At 36.2% G+C, this 20,675-nt stretch overlaps 1 protein-coding gene across 1 annotated transcript in view; it reads left to right on the plus strand.

Annotated features, from left to right (window-relative positions):
- The first annotated feature begins 301 nt into the window (after nucleotides 1–301).
- Nucleotides 302–20,675, plus strand: part of LOC129248792 (suppressor of Mek1) — a 59,373-nt gene continuing 38,999 nt past the window's right edge. The window contains exons 1-2 of the mRNA XM_054888407.1: nucleotides 302–436; nucleotides 638–753. Coding sequence (XP_054744382.1) covers nucleotides 690–753 — 64 coding nt within the window. The 5' untranslated portion in view covers nucleotides 302–436; nucleotides 638–689. The remainder of the gene's footprint in view (nucleotides 437–637; nucleotides 754–20,675) is intronic.

Consider the following 20,675-nt stretch of genomic DNA (forward strand, 5'->3'; position numbering starts at 1 on the left):
TTTGTGGTGCACAAATGCATACGTTTTGTTTAATTCAATAAACGCGTAATAGTAAAAAACAATTGTCAAAAAGGAAAACCTCAGAAACAGGTGAGGAGGAAACGACTGTAACAGTTTAACCGGCTTTGGTGTGAGTACGCTGGCGTAGGTGTAGACTCATTCGTATATGAATATGTATGTATGTGTTTTTGAATATGTATGTATAAACATATTTATGGGTGCATGTGTATATGTACCAATGGGTTGCTGCAAATAAGCGGCTACCGTGACGTTGGCAGCAAAGTCAATCTGTGGGAACAACGTTGTTTCGCGTCTATCTACTCGCTGAGGTGCCAAGTTCTCGCCAAAACGCAATAGACACCAGACAAGTGTAGACGAACACAATTAACGGTGAAAACGGCTTTCAAATCTAAAACAAAGTTTAACTGACTAACAGGTAGTAATGTGGGTTTGTTATTAAAAGTGATGGACAATTGATAAATAAGCAATTATGATTGCTTAAAAAATATGTTAAGGCTCTGTCCTTAAGCAAAATAGGGTTCTTTTGAAAAATTTATACCTACTCGATATTTTCAAGTTCAGGTGAAATACATATGAAATATTATTGTGATTGAGTTTCTCCTTTTATTTTCCGAAGATTAAATACAAATACTGCGGTTGTGTACTAAAAGTGAATAAAAACAACAAAAATGAAGTTCCTCGTCGGATTACTCTTTGCGTCCGTGGCTCTTGGAGGCGTTTTAGGCTTACCGGGTGAGTACTGAAACCCCTAAAACACTGTATTTTTACTTCTATGAAATTATGCGTATCTACATTTACGCATCTAATAATTGGGATTTTCCAGCAGTTAGCCTCTCCATATCAGTGTCGAATGGTTTAACATATGCATATAGTAGATATGTACATATGTATGTATGTATGTATAATTACGTACAAGTATACATATAATCGCGTTTTACCGTCTTGATTTCTTAATGAAATTACTTCTTGTGTGCATATATGTATGTTCATATGTACAGGGTTGGCCATATTAAACTGACCCATGTGATTATTAAAAAAATATGGAAAAAGAAACATTTTTTTGTGTTTCATTGTGAAAAACATTTAATTTAGTTCAAGGAGATTCGTTTACATCACTTTTTGAATATGATATCGCGCAAGTGGTCGCCCTTAGCTCGTATAGCATAATGTGCCCGTTTTTCGGCGTTTTCCATAGTTTTGGCCAGCGTCTCGGCCGATATGGCGGCTATTTCCCGTCGGGTATTGGCCTTAAGTGCGCCTAGTGTCTTTGGCTTGTTGACGTAAACCTTAGATTTCAAATAGCCCCAAAGAAAAAAGTCCGGTGGCGTCAAATCCGGTGATCGTGGCGGCCAGTCAAAATCGCCGCTTTTTGATATCAAACGGCCAGGGAACAAAGTCTTCAATAAGTTGACGGTGGCTCGTGCTGTGTGTGGTGGTGCGCCATCTTGCTGAAACCAGAAGTGCTCCATACCATTTTCACGAACAATCGGCATCACAAAATCGGTTATCATGGCCCGATAACGCTCTTGATTGACGGTCAATGGTTGGTGTTGACCATTTTCAAAGAAGAACGGCCCAATGACCATATCAGCGCAAATGCCACACCATACTGTAACTTTTTGGTCGTGGAGAGGTACCTCTTCAATAATTTGAGGGTTTTCAGTGGCGTAGAAACGGCAATTTTGCTTATTTACGGTTCCGTTCAAGGAGAAATGGGCCTCATCACTCATAATGATTTGATGCCAAAAATCCTCATCAGTTTGGGCCATTCGGACGACAAAATTGGCATATTCCAAGCGACGAGGCTTATCGGCCGGCAACAGTTGTTGATTTAGTTGTATTTTGTACGGTAATATCCCCAAATCCAAACGAATGATACGTCGTAGAGTGGTCCGAGAGATGTCCAACTGAGCAGAATGACGATTACCTGACGTTCGCGGCGATGACTCGATACTGGCTCGTACGGCCGCGATATTTTCGTTAGATCGTCTTGGCCGCTTTTTATTTGGACGTCGGGTATTAGCCACAGTGCCGGAAGACAAAAATCTTTTGTGCATTTGCTTGATTGCGTTCTTTGACGGCGCACTTTTCACTTTATTTTTTTTTCTCCACGCACGTTGCGTTTTTACAATCGAGAAGGAATTTTAAATGTACAGCTGAACAATTTCAGCGCGTTCTATTGGGGTGTACTGTTTCATGGTATAAATCTCCTTCGACTGACGCTTCCAACGCGGTATGTCATTAGCTGATCTGAAATTACAGTAAAAAGTTATAGGGTTACTCAATGGGTCAGTTTAATATGGCCAACCCTGTATATAAAGTATATAATATATAAATTTATGAAGTTGTTTATTTCTTTGAACGCGAAATAATTAAAGACTTTATGACGAATCGCTTTTTTAATTACAGTTTTACTATTGTAGTATGTAACTACTTGTATAGTAGCGAACGCATCGCTCTGTCAGACTGTTCTAGTACGAGTATAGAAAGATTAAATCAATAGTGATGCAACTATGTTTATGCACATACATATATGTATGTGCACATGTGCATGTTCAAATACAGTTATTGTCACTGAAAAGCGTACAAATGCGTTTTCCAGTGATTATAAATTTTTTTTTAAATTTAATTTAATATGTGTAGTTAATGTTATAGCAAAAAAAAAAAGAAATGTAAAACATAGGAAAAATCGGTAAACTAAAGCAGCTTTGTAGTTCATTAAGTATAGGTATAATGCACATATGTATGTATGTACGTACTCTGAGAAACATTTAAGGTATTTCTAATAATCTTTTGTACTGATTTTTTGTAATAGAATCATTTCAATTAAATATCAAAAGAAGTAATTTTAAAGCAATTTTAGCTGCAGGTGCTTTGATATCGTGCTTCATAAAATAAATTGATTCACTGGTGTTGTAGTAACAAGAGAAACGAGGACAGACACGAGTTCATTGCACTGAAACATTATTTGAACAGAATATATTTTAATGAAATTTCAAGCCGTTATTTGTTTTGATAGTGCACTGTTTTTGATGTTCACTAAGTAAAAGAAACAAAATTAATATACCACGTTTCTATAAAAGGACTAAAAAGTAGAAAATATTGTTACCTAAACTCAAAGAATTAATTTTGATAAGTTTTGACTTTAAAATATTTATTATAAGCAATGCATGAGAATTAAAATGAAAAACGTGGGGCGCATGTAATACGAATATACTCAATCCCGGTCGCTTATAATCGATCTCTAATAGGTAGTTGCGCAGAAAAATTGTATGTCTAAGTGGGCGATATAAAAATTCAATTCGCGCTATATATGTATGTATGTATGTATAAGTATATAGTTTGAATCTTTAATCAAAGAATTCATATCATAGTCTGTAGACTTAATACCAATTAAATCAAACGGCATTTAAAGAAATGCAAAGAAAATTGTTTGCGCATAAAGTCATCCTGTACGACTAAGAAATATTTTACCACTCTATTCCTACATCAATTACAAACCTCATTGCATATTAATTGATTTAAATGTAACTGCATTACTTAGCTATTTATAAATAAAATTAAAAAATTATAAGTATATTTAAATCTTATGAAACCTCAAGCAAGTTGCCAAATACTGAATGGCAGCCGGGGGGAGCTGCATTCAATGTTGTAAGCTTCTTCTTCTTAATTGGCGCTATAACCGCTTACGCGACCGGCGCCAGTTGGACACACCAAGTGAAGCCAAGTCCTTCTCCACCTGATCTTTCCAACGCAGAGGAGGCCGCCCTTTTCCTCTGCTACCACCAGCTGGTACCGCATCGAATACTTTCAAAGCCGGAGCGTTTGTATCCATTCGGACGACATGACCCAGCCAACGTAGCCGCTGGATCTTTATTCGCTGCGCTATGTCTATGTCGTCGTAAAGCTCATACAGCTCATCGGCAAGTTGCTTAAAACTCGAATGCAAGGTACCTACCGGGTAAACAAGAAAAGGAGTTCATATAAACGCCGTAAAACAGATATCAAAATTAAGTTGTTCGTGCCAAAAAATTCCAAATTCCCGGTTAATAAGAAGTGAAGGAGCAGAACCACATATACGTGCGTATGTACTCGCATACATTTAAGTAAAATATTATTTGGTCAGACTGTTAATTTTTGCAATGGGATAAAATGTTAGTATTAATATATAAAACGCTAGTCTTTATCCGATCTCAATAATATTTTGGCCGGACATAAATGAGATGAAGGGCAATACAAGCAGCAAATTTGGACGAGTCTTATTAAGTCGCTAACGAGATGCGCGCGGTCGTGGGTAATCGTGCCACATCCCATTTTTCAAAATTTTCCCTGTGTCAAATTTTTTTTTTCATTTTTGGTGCCAAATTTTAGTACTTTTGCCTTATTTATAACAGAGATTTCTTTTTTGAAAATTAGCGTTATATGGCAAGTGTAAGTTGCTAGTGGCCGGTAGATATTGACAACCTACCTCAAAGAGTAATATGTATGTGCACGAGGTTCCATTGAAATGTGCGCACAGTCGGACAGACAGACATGACCAAATCGACTCCACTCATAATTATGAGCTTTTTGGTATATATGATATATATCTGTATCTATCTCGATTCCTTTCTAGAGCAATTCCGTTATTGAACAAGTTATAATACCCTTAGGCACAAGTGAGTGCGGTCATACGAGTATTAGCTTTGCATTATTTAAATATATCTTCTTAAAGCTCGAAATTGACTTAAGAGTAATTAAATTATTTTTATTGTTGAATTCTATGTAGAATCCGAATATGGTAGGAATGATTGAAAAATTAACCCTCCTTAACGCACATATGTATGTATAGGTGAGTCAAGCCTTCCTTATGTATACGAGTATAATCTTTGGGCTTATAACTTTAATTAGCACTGACCGTTCACCTTCCAATCAGTGAACAACATAATATAGGCGATAAGTGCTTAGAACAAATATTTATTTATATATTTATGTACATACAAATGCACATATTTTTCGAATCTTTTTATTTTGTATTACTTTTTCACAACGAGCAAGGACGATTGGTTTTCAGTCAGAGGAGTTTTTACTTTAGCAATGATTGGATTGAACGCATTACATGGAACAGCAAAAGCCTCTTGTATACAATCACTGCAATTATTTACCAACGTGCAATTTCATGGTACACTCATCCCTCCATTTACATGATACATAGATACGTTCTTGGAAAAATCGTAGAAAACGAAACCGTGTAAAACGAGACCCAAAGTTCATACAAAGTATACTGATATGTTCAATAAACCTGAAAACCGTGTAAATCGATCTAAAGAAGAGAAAGAAAAGTCGAAGATATGTTCATTATAATCATGTAAAATGAGATAAGGACTGACTCCATTTTAATTCAATTTATTTTTGAAAATTAAAACGTAAACATTAATTAACAATATTCCTTTCAAATAAAAACAATAAAAAACGTAAACAAATTAACAAGATTCTGTAGAAATAAAAAATAAAAGAATTCAAACATAAATAACTTTAATAACAACTGCAACTTAAAAAACAGATATTAAAATCAGCCATTACTCTTCTTCTGAGCTGTATAAAGCTAGAATTTTCCTCTTCCTTACCAAAGAAATTAATTATTTTCAAGTCACTAACTAAAAATGCATCAACGTTTTCCATAGGTGCAGCTTCACTAATTGAGATGTTGGCCACATTGGCCACTTGGTTACTAAAAGTTGATTCACTTTTGGATGGCACGATTTTAGTGATTAAGTATTATAGTTTTTCCAAATCCTCACCTTCCATCGCACGCGGCCTTATAGATCTATTAATCAGTAAAGGTTTCAAAAAACAATCACCTGATGCGTTACTACAAAGAAGTACAGTCTCCCTAACCTTAGATGCTTTGAAACCTCCGGCCCATCTCTCAGATTTTGGCAAATAAGTTCTTATGGACATTTTTGTGCAATAATAACCCGGTATCACCGGCATTAAATACTTGGTCATGAACGTAAAAATTAGTTCGTTTAAAATAATTTTTTTCCCCACTGGTGGTTTTCCTTTCTCTGGGATTTCTTTTTATTGACATTATAGGGCTCTAATTAAGTTGAATTACTATTAAGAAATACATTTTTACTAAAAAACTGTCCTTTTCGCCTCGCACAATGCCACCATCTGACGTTTTGGAAAAGGGTGCGTTTGGTAACTTTGCAGCAGCTTTTAAAAGAGTACGCTCATCAATACGATACTGATAACTGGAATAATGTAAAACTATCAGAATAAGATCCAAACACATTTTTTGTTGTGATTTTAAAAGCGTGCAAAAGCGAAATTGTATTATTCGAGTACCGTGCAAATCGAGGGGCTGGTGCATGTACATTTGCATCTTTCTGCAAATATGCATAGTATGGCAGTAACCTCACTGTAATTTTCAAATCTGTTTAAATTGGAAACAAATTGTTTTTACTGCTCTCTACTGAGAGCAAAAAATTCGGGTATGGTAAAATTCAAAGAGCTTAAAAAATGTAACTAAAAAAAAGGTAGCCAAAATAACAACATATATAAGTATAGGGTTTTTCAATAAGGGCGGGTAGATGTTGAAATGGAATAAAATGGCGTTTGCTGTGTGGCACGTAGCGCCGTCCTGCTGGAACGATATGTCGTCTAAGTCCATATGGTTCAATATGGGCCATAAGAAATTGGAAGGGCCACCACGTCTACCGAAAAATGGGCGCAATGCGTGCAATGCTTGCGTTAAGAACACTCATTTTGATAATAAAGTTTTATCATTTGAACGTGCTGTTCAATCGTGTCACTTGCCATGATGATTTGGCATAAACAACTGAATAATAAACAAAAGATTTGACAGATGTCACCAAAACAAAATGGCTGCCACAGGGCGCCAAAATCGACCCGCGCCAATTGAAAAACCCTTTATAATATTTATTATGCATACTCGTATAACTGGCAACTGGAATAAAAACGACGGTAACAATCTCAAAAATTCAACTTCGCCATCGATATTTTCATTTGCCTAAGCATTCGCATTCGCAATCGCAATCACATTTTCATTTGCATTTACAGCAACGAACTTATAATTTCCCCTCTGACAAAGTTCAATGAGAGCTTTGATGCGATGAATGATGAGTGATTTACAGTGAATAAATGAACGAGAAATCACCGGAAATTTCAAGTGTGCAATTTCGTATATATTTTATATTTTTTTATATTATACAAACAACGAGTACTCACCTAGTACTTATCAATATTTTCGTGATGTACAGAACGGGATAGTACTTGTATTGAAGTGTCTCATTCACAGTGCACTACAAAATTTGGATTGTTTACGAGTTGTAGAGAATTTCTGATTTTTTATAACTAAAAATATGTAATAATATATTATATTTAAAAATATGTATACATTTAATATTTCCGCTGATTTATTCCAGACCCATTTTATAATGTGTTTAGCTGATCGAATGCAAATATAACAAAAAAAAACATTTTTGAAAATAATATAAACATTTGTTGTAAATGTTGTATTTACCATTAAATTGAATTAATAAATTTCGTCTTTCAGGCTACGTACATGCATGAGTATTCAGTTGCAGAAGTATTGCTATATTTAGTAACAGTTTCTGCCCAATTCATCTTTTCCCACTTTTTGTAATTCATGAAGCATTTATCAGAGTGATAATAATGCGAATTGCTTGTCACAATAAAATCCTATAAGCATAAATATCTTTGCTCCCGAATTAAGCGGAAAGAAGGCCCGACATAGCGGTGACTTTTCGGCCGTGGCGGCCATGAGTAATACATGTTATGCACATATGTATGTGTGTGCATAGTATGTATTTGATTCTTTCGCAAGTGCAACTGTGACTACGCATAGTAGCATCTGGAGCTTCTGTTGGTTATTGGTATTTACCATTGCATTTATATATTTGCAGTTGCCTCTTTTTCTCATATTACACATTACGTACATATGCATTTATAAAAGTATACATATATGTATATAAAGGGGGATTTTTTAAGAGCTATAGGAAAGTTTTTCAGAAAAACACACGTAAAATTTAGAAAAATGCATGAAATTTTTATTTAAATCGATAGTACAGTCCATATAATTTAAGGTTTGAAGATTATTTCATGCAAATGTTGACCGCGACTGCACTTCAAATGGTCCAACCGCTTAGTCCAATTTTGGCATACTCTTTCCAATGTTTCGGCCGGTATCTCACATATAAATGCTTTAATGTTGTCTTCCAATGGGTTAATTGAAGCCGGCTTGTCTAAATAGACATGAGCTTTAACATAGCCCCACAAAAAATAATCTAAAGACGTTATATCGCACGATCTGAGTGGCCAATTGACAGGTCCCGAACGTGAAATAAAATGTTCACCGAACTCGCCTCTCAACAAGTCCATTGTTACGCGTGCTGTGTGGCATGTGGTACCGTCTTGTTGAAACCACATGCCATGCAAGTCAAGCTCTTGCATTTTGGGCAAAACAAAGTTGGATATCATTTCACGGTAGCGCTCACCATTCACAGTTACGTTACGATTCGCAGCATCTTTGAAGAAGTGCGGTCAAATGATACCTCCACCCCCTAAACCGCACCAAACTGTGACCTTTTCTGGATACATTGGTAGCTCTTGCAATTCTTCTGGCTGATCTTCACTCGAAAATCGACAATTCTGCTTATTTACGTACCCATTGATCCAAAAATGAGCTTCGTCGCTGAATACAATTTTTCGACTTTAAACTTTCGTAACAGAACACGCATTTTTCTAATAAAATTCAATGATTTGCAAGCGTTGTTCGTTTGTGAGCCGATTCATGGTTAAATTATAGACCAAACTGAAGATGTGTGAGAGTGAAACAAAACAGGAAACGTGCGTCAGCTGTTTAAACCAACTGTTTAAAAAGATAATAGCTAAAAAATCACCCTTTATATTTGTGTCTGCAGCTGACAACGAGAGACATTCAAATTAACTTTTGAAAATTTATTTCATGGCTCTTATTGTAACTTTTATCTTATAGGATTTCTTTAGCGCTTACATACATACATACATACTTATATATGTATGGTATTTACATTAGGTTGTCCCAAAACCAAAAAAAAAAAAAATTATTGATGCAACTCCCTAAAAGAAATTACAATTTCAACCATTTTGTATAACAGGCCTGAAAGTCCTTCAAAATTAATAAAATCAAAACACAATATTTATTGCGGTTTTTTTTTTGTTTTTTGTCATAAGAAACTTTAATTAACAAAAAAGTGCAATATTATAGTTTTTTTATGTTTTTTTAATTGTTTAAACAATTTATTGTGGACTTTCAATAACTTTTTTATTTAACCTAGAAAATTGTAAAAAAAATTGCAGGGTCTCATTACAAATGATTAAAAGTGTTTTTATTAATATTTTTGGAAATTTGTAAAGGGATTATTATTATCCATCTGGGTCAAAAAGAAGTAAAAATAAAAAGTAGTTGTTTTATTGTTTTAACCACAGAACAAATTTAGGAGGCAGCTTCAAGGAAAATTTTGTGATTGGTTCCAGCCTAATGTACCTACATGCATTACGGCATGTAGACAGACTTTGCTGTTGTTATAATTTTTTGTTTTTCTGACGTTTTGTCGCATAACGATTTTGCTTTTAGTTTGCATAAATGCGTGTATACATACATTATTGTATAATTTATTTTCATGGAATTCCTTTTTACTCATTCGGCGACCTGGAAATGGCTTTCATTGTGATGCATAAAAATGCGTACTTAGCAATTTACAATTTTTGTCTTTAGAATGTAGAAGTACATATGCACGTAAACTGAACACCTCTTTGACCGGCACATTTTTTATTTGGCTGACAGTTTTTTACGGGTACCATATTAAAAAAGAAGGCATACATGTATACATATGTATGCACATACATACGTATACGAGAAAGTTTTCGTATTTTGGCATATGGACGAATGCAAATTTTGATAATTTCGTGATATTTGCCTCATTTTCAAAAATTCATAATTTTTTCATTTTGCTTAAAAATTTTATTTCGTGCACAATAACACTGTACCACGTTTTTTTACATTGTATTGAATTTTTTCTGATGGGACCAAAGTGAATCTTCATTATTTGAAAAAATTTAAATAAAACTACATTTCCCATTGAATGGTCTCTAAGAGTCTACAATAAAACTTAATTTTTGGCCATTATTTCTTACTCGTGAATATCATATTGACCCTTATTTTTAAAAATCTGCAAAATATGAAGTTTGTAAAGTGTTTTTTAAAAGCTTTAGAACTAAAAAAGATAATAAAACAGAAATATTGTTGGAATAAATTTTTATATTATAACCTGGTAGATAATTTCATGGCATTTATAGTTTGAATACCTTCTACTCAAATATGAACGAGACGTTATCAATAAAACGGTCCGCGGATGACATATGGCAAAAATAAATTTTTTGTTTTTTGGTAGGACTGTTATAAGCTTACATGGCAAATTTCAGCGTGATATGTCACATAGTTTGTTTTCTGTGCTACTGTAAACAAGTCAAGCTCGAGTGTGTTCTTCGAATTCTCTTTTATGACTTCAATTGTCTCAAAATGTTTTCCACGGAGCGGCAACTTGAGCTTGGGAAACAGGAAAAAGTCACATGGAGCCATATCAGGCGAATACGGTGCTTGCGGAACGATATTAACATTATTTTTGTTCAAATAATCGCGAACAGGACGTGATGTGTGAGCTGGTGCAATATCGTGATGCAAGAACCATGACTTGTTGTCCCACAATTCCTTCCTTTTAAGACGAATGTTCTCGCGCAAACGCTTTAAAACGTCTAAATAATATTTAGCGTTAACCGATCGGCCTTGCGGAAGGAACTCCGAGTGCACCACACCTTCGTAATCGAAAAAAAGCAGTCAGCATAACCTTAATTTTTGAGCGACTTTGGCGTGGTTTTTTGGGTTGATGTTCGGCCCTCTTTGAACGATTTTTACCACTGGAAAACACGTGCACGCGATAGAGCAGAGTCCCCATAGGTTGTCTGCAACATATTTAAGGCGTCTGAAGCCGAAATTTTGTTGGAATAACAAAATTTCAAACAAACGCTGAAATTTGCCATGTAAGCTTATAACAGTCCTACCAAAAAACAAAAAATTTATTTTTGCCATATGTCATCCGCGGACCGTTTTATTGATAACGTCTCGTTCATATTTGAGTAGAAGGTATAATATCTGGCATATGTTCACCGCGACTACGAGCTACATGGTCTATTCGATCAGTCCAATTTTTGAGTACTTTTCCCAATAATTCTGGCCGTATGGCGTTAAATGGGGCTTGAATATGGGCTTCCAATGTTACAAGTTTCCAATAAGGCATATCTTCTTAAAAATTAATCCAGAGGTGTTAAATCGCACGAACGAAGGGTCCAGGACCACTTCTGGAAAGAAAGTTGTCAAGTTGAGCTTGCAATTAATTGATTGTTAAGGGCGCTGTATGGCAGGTCGAAGTGCTTTATGAACTTCGTGAACAGACTTTTTTTCAAAGTAAATTAACAATTTAGAAGCGTTATTCTGGCGTTAAACGATTCATGGTTGCTTGCCAAACCTTACTGAACGTAAATGTCAACACAGTTTGCCTTTCTCAGCTGTCAAACCATAGTTATCGATATCGATAGTTCTCATGCAGCTAAAAACAGACCCCCTCTATTTCAATGTTTTGCAATTCCATCTTGTTACCGCTTTTGTGTGTCAAACATTTCTGTATATACTGATAGGAGAAACAGTTGATTTTGTCGTTTTTTCAGCGGGTACAAGTTTCATGGAATTTGTGTTACTACGGAGGGCTGGGTTGATGGGAACTTTATTTTGAGAGCCAATTTGTGCGGAAACCGGCAGGAAAAAATCTGAACTTCAAATCTTATTGATACTCAGGAAATCAAAGGAAGGTGGTGAACTTTAACTGCTTAACGTTCATTTAATTTCGTTATAAGTTCCTTGATGCACTGCCGAGAGGTTGAAAAATAATTTTAGCATAATTTTTGCCATCTAATTCTACGTTTTACTGACATAATCAGCGGTGTTAATTCTGGTTCTCAAATTACGGATATACTCTAACACTTCAAAATTATTATTTTTTCTCTCAACAGTTTCGTTGGGGACGAGACATATGTGGGATAACTATTAGTATTTCGTCATACCTTGGCCTCCGAACTTGCTCCGTTTGTTATTTTATCCAGTTTAGACCAGTTTTTAAAAGCAATAGATAATAACATTGGACGTCTTTACAAAATATGATGACCGAGCGGTTCACTTTTTCTAGCATCATAAATAATTCACAAGATGAGGAGTTGCTCTGTTTAAAACTTCGTTTGGTACTTTGGTTTTTTTTTTCAAATCTCACGGAGCTGGTAGTATTGCTCTACATCATTGTACACAAGTTAGCATTAATTTTTCCTGGGCGCCACATTCAGATACCGCGTCATATAAGCAAATATTTCTCATGCTGTCCAAAGCGCCTTTAAAATCGACAAAGAGATAGTGGGGACGATACTTTTTTGTATGGTTTTTTCTAATGATTGTCGTAATGGGAATGATAAGATTCAAACAGCTATTTTGAAATATCACCGATTGTACATAACAAAAATTATAGTGCCAATATTCCAATAATCCAGGTGGAAACGTGATACCACAATCTGTCTTGCTGAACTATTTATATTTTTATATTTAGCATTTGTAGTATGCCCTGACCATTTGGATATGAGTTCATATGCCCCAGTTGGCCATTCAGATTTGTATTTGGATGAAAACCGCAAATTGCTATTAACGAAAATCTAATCATAACCGGAAATTAATTTGACAGAAATCTCATTAAATTTACAACGACCGCAAGCGTAGCAACTTGGCAGAGCTGGCGTGGGTGCCAGATGCCGGGCAGGGCAACCTAGCGAGTGTCAAGGTGATGGTCGAATTGTGCTGATTGCCCGACCGACGGGACTAGCTTGCAACTAAATGTTGGCAACTTTTGCAAGTGTTGCACAATTTGCTGATGAAAATCCATTATATGCACATCAACATATATACATATGTGAGCTTCTATCGTAAATTTATTAACGCATGTCTGTGAATGTAAGAATCAATTTTTGCGCAATAGATCCTAATATTGTATGTATGTATATGTAAGTACGCGTGAAATGTGCCTTTGACAGTACGGAATAAAAGCCGAAACTGTACGAGTTATTAATCAAGTAATCAATCTCAATCATTGTTGTAGGACTGTTAATAATAAAGGATGGTTTTGTATATGTTTCTTTGACTGGCGGTACCAATAGAGAACTCTAGACGGAGAATAGCTTTAAATCGATAGTCTGATTCCACTAAGTGGTTGTAAAAAATTAATCATAAGTAAAATGTAACTGTGATTTTAAATTTTGTATCTTTTTCAGTGTTTTACTTGATCAAAGAAAACATAATTCAGGAAACGCAAATGTTCGCAAAATTTTATGATACATATGATAACACTTGGGCTGAAAAGTCCCGGGCGTAACAAAGAAACCACGTTTTTTTTTTGTTCAAAATTAGCATTATTCATCAACGTAATTTTCGTCGAGCACAACGCAATCATTCCAGCACCGCCCTAACATTTCAACACCACTTTTGTGGAACGATTTATCTTTTGCCTGAAATAGATTCAGCGATAATCCCTTAATTCGAGCGAAATTTCTTACCGGCGAGTATTTTTTTGAAGTCTGTGAACAGCCAGGAGTCACTGGGAGCCAAATCTGGTGAATACGGTGGATATGGGAGTAATTTTAAGTTCAATTCGTTTTTGTCATTGTTTTGTTCCGATTTTTGATCAACAGTGAGCAATCGCGGCACCCACTTTGCTGATGCAATATAAAGCCAACACGTTTTTTGATATCTTTACGTCGCCAGCTAACTCACACAACACCACTTTTTAATCATTCAAAACGATCTGTCCTCATTTGGACGTCGATTGCGTTGTGCATCATCGGTGTCTCTGCGACCACGTTTGAAGTCAGCAAACCATCACTTTATTGTTGTTTCTGATGGAGCGGAGTTCCCATAACACTTTTCAAGCCATTGCTTCGTTTGAGCGGTATTTTTTCCCATCAAGAGGCAGTGTACATTTAAAACACGAAATTCTTTTTGATCCATTGTTTTGAAAGAACAAAAGTAGCGTCATTCTTAGCAAAATAACTCACCAACTAACAGTAGAATTTCATGAAATTTTAACAGCTGCCGTTTTAAGGTTAGTATTAACTGCAAAAGAGGTGAATGCAATACAACTAGTGCCATCTATGTGCTAGGCCCGGGACTTTTCAGCCCATGTGTTATATTGTTATGCTACACATTTTGCTTTCATTTGGAAAATATTACTTCCTCTATATTCTCATTGATAATAAATAAATGAATTCATAAGTTCAGTTCAATGATAGAATGTATTCAATTTGGTGTATAAAAAGTATTTATTTGCAGAAATAACCAGTCGCATGACCTAAATTGGTGTAAAAGCTTAACCTAACGCTTCTTATTGGTTTATATATAATATATTTAACTTCCTTAAAAGATGCATACATATTCCATAAACCAACTGCTCATTGAAGACTAGATTATCTCCGCCCGTAAGTAAAATAATTCACTTATAGTATAATGAATTATTAGCCAGTGAAAATAATTTTTTTATATGCACCATAAAACTTGAAATGAAATAATCAATAACTATTTATAAAGGATTTTGGTTTTGATTTTATTATCGTGTGCATTCACACAAACATTGGCAATAATGTTACAAATATATGTATGCATGCATAAATGTTTAACGTGCCAATAATCGGATGAATTATGAAAACAACAACTTATTTGCGTTTAATATGAATACAGAGTTTTTTTTGCAAATCACATTGTGCATGATTTGCCATGTCAGCGAAATAAAATCGTGCGAAATTGTTTACCCATGATAGCATTTGATGCGATTATATGTTAACTACATCGCCAACACCACGAAAAACTCTACCCACAAAACATTAAGTTTACCACTACCCCACTTCGCTCAACCCATCTATTGTTCCCCGCCCTATTGGGATGGCCACAATCGAGTGAAATATGATACGCAACCACCCATCTAAACTGATGATGGCAGGTATTAATGTCTGTAAATTGGAAATGTACATCCCTGAATACATATTTGTATGGGCCATTGCTTGCAGCCGCAATGTTGTTGCATATTTTGCGGTTCTAATTGCAAATCTACAAAGTCAGACTTCCACACCAGTGCGTTGCGAACTAATTATTTTGATGGCATATTGAAATAGTTTTAAGTATGAGAGACGTGCAGAGTGAGATGATATTGATAGACGGTTAAACTCGCAAACATATTGCTTACGAAATTTCCAGTTGGCAATATTTATTAGGTATATCGTTGAATCAATCCCTATTTTTCATGACTGGAAACATTAAGCCTAGGTAGGTAGGTAGGTGAAATGGATGAAGTGCCTATTTGATTTACAATGGCTACGGTATCCAAGCAAGTTTGTATTTGACCAGCATCTTGTTTGTGCCGGTTAGATGATCATTATTAAACAAAAAAAATAAGAATTTTCTAATAGCGGTCGCTCCATAGCCGGTGACCAAACCTTCTAGTAAAGCTTCTTCGTACGAGTATGTAACATTGCGAATAGTAGTCGCGAAAAGACACTTAAAACTGGTGAGGTAGCGGTGTATGGTATGTTTGATTCGTAAGCACACGAAGTGGATTTGGATTTACGCCTTATAAAGGGTGTTTTTTTTAGAGGTTAGGTTTTCAAGTTGGCACTACTTTTTTCGTAGATGGTCTTTTTGACAGCTGTCACTTGATTTATGCTCAGTTTGGTTTGCCATTTCCTAATGAATAGACTTACACCTGAACAACGTTTGCAAATCGTGCAAATTTATTACGAAAATAATGGTTCGGTTCGCGCGGTTCGAAAATAATGGTTTTTGTTCAGCGATGAAGCTCACTTTTGGTTGAATGGGTATGTCAATAAGCAAAATTGTCGCATTTGGAGTGAACATAATCCACAAGCCATTGCTGAGACGCCGTTACATCCTCAAAAAGTCACTGTTTGGTGTGCTCTATGGGCAGAGGGAATCATTGGTCCATATTTCTTTAAAAATGAAGCCGGCCATAATGTTACAGTCAATGGAGAGCGCTATAGAGCCATGATTAATGACTTTTTCGTGCCTGAATTGGATGATGTTGTTGTGGACGACCTTTGGTTCCAACAAGACGGCGCTACATGCCATACAGCCAACGCAACAATCGATTTATTGAAGGAAACTTTTGGTGAGCGCATTATCTCGCGCCGTGGACCTGTGGCGTGGCCTCCAAGATCGTGCGATATAACACCGCTGGACTATTTCTTGTGGGGCTATGTGAAGTCGCTTGTCTACGCAGATAAGCCCGAGACGATTGACGTCTTGGAAGAGAATATCAGCGCGTTATTGCTGACATACGGCCCTAATTGCTGCAAAAAGTGGTCGAAAATTGGGCCTCTCGGCTGGAATTTATTCGAGCCAGCCGCGGCGGCCACTTTCCCGAAATCATTTTTAAAACATAATGGCAAACCCTTATCTTTATAATAAAGCTAACTTCTTGGCCATAACATTAAATTATATACGTTTTATTTCATCTTGAAAACCTAACCTCTAAAAAACACCCTTTACGAGTATTCGTACATACTCGTATATGCGTACATATACTCGTACATATATTCGTACATATACTATTGTACAAAATGGTTTGGTAGTGACGAATAAATATTATCGTATACATCTGAGACTATCGTCTACCATGAGAAGACATATAAAGTACTTAATATGATATTATATATGTATGTACATGTAATAGTATATACAGGAGGAGGAGCTCGGCCAAACACTAAGTAGGTGGTGTAAGCACCAATTATATAGTATATGTACATATATACAATATATAATATGGACAGCAGTACTTATATGTTATTAGTGAGGAGAAGCGATATCAATATGTAACTCAACTTCGATTTATAATTTTTTGTGCTAAACAGTACTTTTGTCGTACACTGACTTCATAACCTAAATATTATTCGATTCGTTCGTTTATTATTCAATACCAAATTTGTCCAAATGAACGTTGTTTATATGGAAATCGTTAAAAGTTGGTTGAATACTTGCAAGTTGGATATGTGCAGGAGTCACGTACTTGCACTAAAAATTAAGACCAGAATTAGGAAAAAATTTTATCGATGAAAAAGGTGTGACTTCTCTTACAGTATTGTGAAAAAACCTAAGCAACTTGTTTTGCTGAGTTAATTTTTTTTAAGATGGAATCTAGCACTTAGGGTAATTTCTTCCTTTATGCGTAGGGAAGAAATGTTAAACATTTTGTCTTTTAAAATACTAAAACGTAAATTGAAATTTGCAATTTGAAATTTAATGGCATTTTGAACTTTCTTTCACTGCAGACCAAATTTGTTGTAGTCCCCCTGCAACATATCCGAAAATTAATTAAATATCATTACATTTATTAAAACAACTTGCTCGTTATCTATGAAAGCAGGTAATTGCAACAAAAGCTCCGCCCTAGCTCCAAGCCGATAATAAATTTTTTATAAAAAAATTTAAATTATAAAAAAATCAAATAGGGATAATCAAGGCTAAGTTGATCGGACAGAACTTTATGCATCGGCGCACACAACGTGGGTGTACAGATCATGCACTATCTTACCCCTGAAACATGCCCAACATGCTTACCACAAAAGCAGATCGGTTGGGACAGCATTGTACGAGGTTGTTGAAAGTATAGAACTGGCGTTCAAAAGTAAGGAACTCGTTAATACAATTTATCCTCTCCTATTCTTCTTCTTCTTAATTGGATCGATAATCGCTTACGCGATTTTGGCCGAGTTTAACAAAACAAGTCGTTTCTTTCTGATGCTAACCGGTGCCAGTTGGCCACTCCAAGTGAAGCCAAGTTCTTCTTCAACTGATCTTTCCAACGCAGAAGAGGCCTTCTTCGTCCTCTGCTCCCACCAGCTGGCATCAAATACTTACAGAGTTGAAGCGTTTGTATCCATTCGGACGACATGATCTAGCCAGCGTAGCCACTGGATCTTTATTCGCTGCTCTATGTCTATGTCGTCGTAAAGCGCATACAGCTCATTGTTCCATCGCCTGCGATATTACCAACGTGCAAAGGTCCAAAAATCGTCTGCAGAGTCTTTCTCTCAAACTCTCCAAGCGACGCTTAGTTGGATATTGTCATCGTCCACGCTTCCGCGCCATACGTTTTATACAATTTATCCACTCTTTCATACTATCATACGGATACAGATGTAACCAATTGGCTTACCCATTCCAATACTTTCCGTTAAAACTTCCAATACTACAGTTGATGAAATCAGTCAATATCTGACCAAGCTAAATAAATGCCCTAGTTGGGGTTCTTTGATCTGATGTCAATAGGTTTAAAATTGGTGAAAAATTGGCATTGAAGAATAGGAAGTGATTTATGTACAAAGTACTTACGGATTTTGCTTGATTCTCCGCCAATAGATTTCACGAGTTTTGGTACGTCAATCAAGGCGGGGAATAAATAAATAATTTTGAATTCAAAATGTCTGAAAAAAAAAATTTCAATTCTAATGAAGATTCTGGCCTCAATTGTACGAGTACATATTTAATAAAAGTAAGTAAAAAAAAGTAAAAATTTGCCATTAAATATTTTCTGGCTTACCCTATGGTATGCAAGTCTTTCTTATTATGCAAAGTGTCTGTGTGCCTGCGCATGCATTCCATTACAATGCGAATGCTCGTTTTGTTTGTCAGATTCCTATAGGAAATTGTGCAGCGCCACAAATGCTGACAGATGACTATGGTGGAAGCGGTGGGTGGGTGGTGTGAGAAGAAGATGTACGTGAACGTGACACTTCCAGGAGCTTACATTGGCATTTATGTGTCAACATCACTTTTAAGCCGATTTAAGCAAAAACAAAAGCCAAGAAATTCTCTGAGATTCCAAGTGTTAGCATTTTAACTGCTCACTTATAAATTAAAGTAAGGTAAAAAAATTTGGGTCATATACAGCTAGCATACATGCATGTGCAACAATGTAGGTCTGCACCTACAAGTACCTCGCACTTCAAGCAAGTATTTACGAATCCCACATAAAATAAAGTTGAAAAATGGTTCGTAATATTTCACTGAACGAAAGAAAATAAATTTTTATTTGCTTCTTAGGTTCAGTTTTTCAGAGCAATTCAACTGAGGTGAGCTTTTAAACTGAGTTAAACCCTGCAAAATTGAGCGTTTAACCTTAGCTTGGTTTGGAAAAAGCTTATAGAATGCGCAAAAAGCTAAGGGTCAGTGCTAGTTTGACTATGCTCAAACCAGATTAAAAAATGCATCATGGTTCAATCATCTCAATGCTCAATATTCCTCAAAAACGGAGAGTTTTGTAATGAAAATTTGGAAACTAAAATAAATAAAAATCATAAAATCATAATAATGAATTCAAAAAAAGTTTGTTACAGTACAATGTTGCACTTTCATCAATTTCATAAAACGGCCAACGGTACGGCCAAACCTGATTTGATCATTAATAAAACTTTCATATGTACTTACATAGCTACGAAAAGCTTACTTTCATTCGGTCATTCGACATTCGTCCCAATATGGGAGGAACACCAATACATAGGTAATAATGGATGAATTATTATACGAATAGAACCTCAAATTGGTTTATGTGAAATGTTATTTTGCATGAAAAAGTTAAATTGGTACCTCAAATTGGAGATCACGAAATGAGTATGCGCTTTATTTCTGGGACTGACTTAGGTTAAGTTAGGTTAGGTTAGGTAGTAAAGGTTGCCCAGAGAGTGGGCCCACTTGGACGAAAAAAGTTTGGTTCATCGTTTGTGATACCATTGCAAGAGGGGGGAAAAAGAGGTGAAGGAAAAAACGATAGGACGAAAAGGAGAGGGGTGGGGAGGGTTGAGTATCTATGGACTACGAACAGTGACTCATTTGCGGTTGTGTTAGCCTCTTTGTGCTGCTGATGAAGTTCATCAGATTTTTGATATCAAGACCTGCTAGATGCTTGAATCTTAGTCCCAGGAGAGCTGAGCAGTTAAGGAGCAGGTGCTGAGAGGTCAGCTGACGCAAAAAAGCCTCGAAATAATTCCGAGTCTCACGGCATGTATACCCCGCGGATAGTGCCCAGTGAGGACGCCCACGAAATTTGAGAGATGAGATTTTGTCATTCTCAGAATATCCCTCGAACGCCTCCTATCCAAACGTGGCCAAAAGGACTTCGCGGCCTTACACTTTCGTGTGCTTGCCCAGCGCTCGCTGAGTTGGTGCAAAGCCCATCCTTCCAGGAGTAGAGCGCAGGTTGTCAAGAGGATCCCGATCCTCTCCCCACGCGGGCACATTGCCTCACAGGTCCCTTGTCTGGCCAGCTCGTCGGCTTCGCAGTTTCCTGCAATGCCACTATGACCAGGTACTCAAATTATCCTTATGTCGAAGAATTCTGATGCAATCGAGAGAGAGAGAGAGAGAGACAAGACATTCCCTGACCAGTTTCGAATGCCTCATAATAGAGTCTAGGGCCCAAATTGCCGCTTGGCTATTG

The sequence above is a fragment of the Anastrepha obliqua genome, chromosome 5 (genome assembly GCF_027943255.1).
Source record: "Anastrepha obliqua isolate idAnaObli1 chromosome 5, idAnaObli1_1.0, whole genome shotgun sequence".
In the NCBI taxonomy this organism is placed as follows: Eukaryota; Metazoa; Arthropoda; class Insecta; order Diptera; family Tephritidae; genus Anastrepha; species Anastrepha obliqua.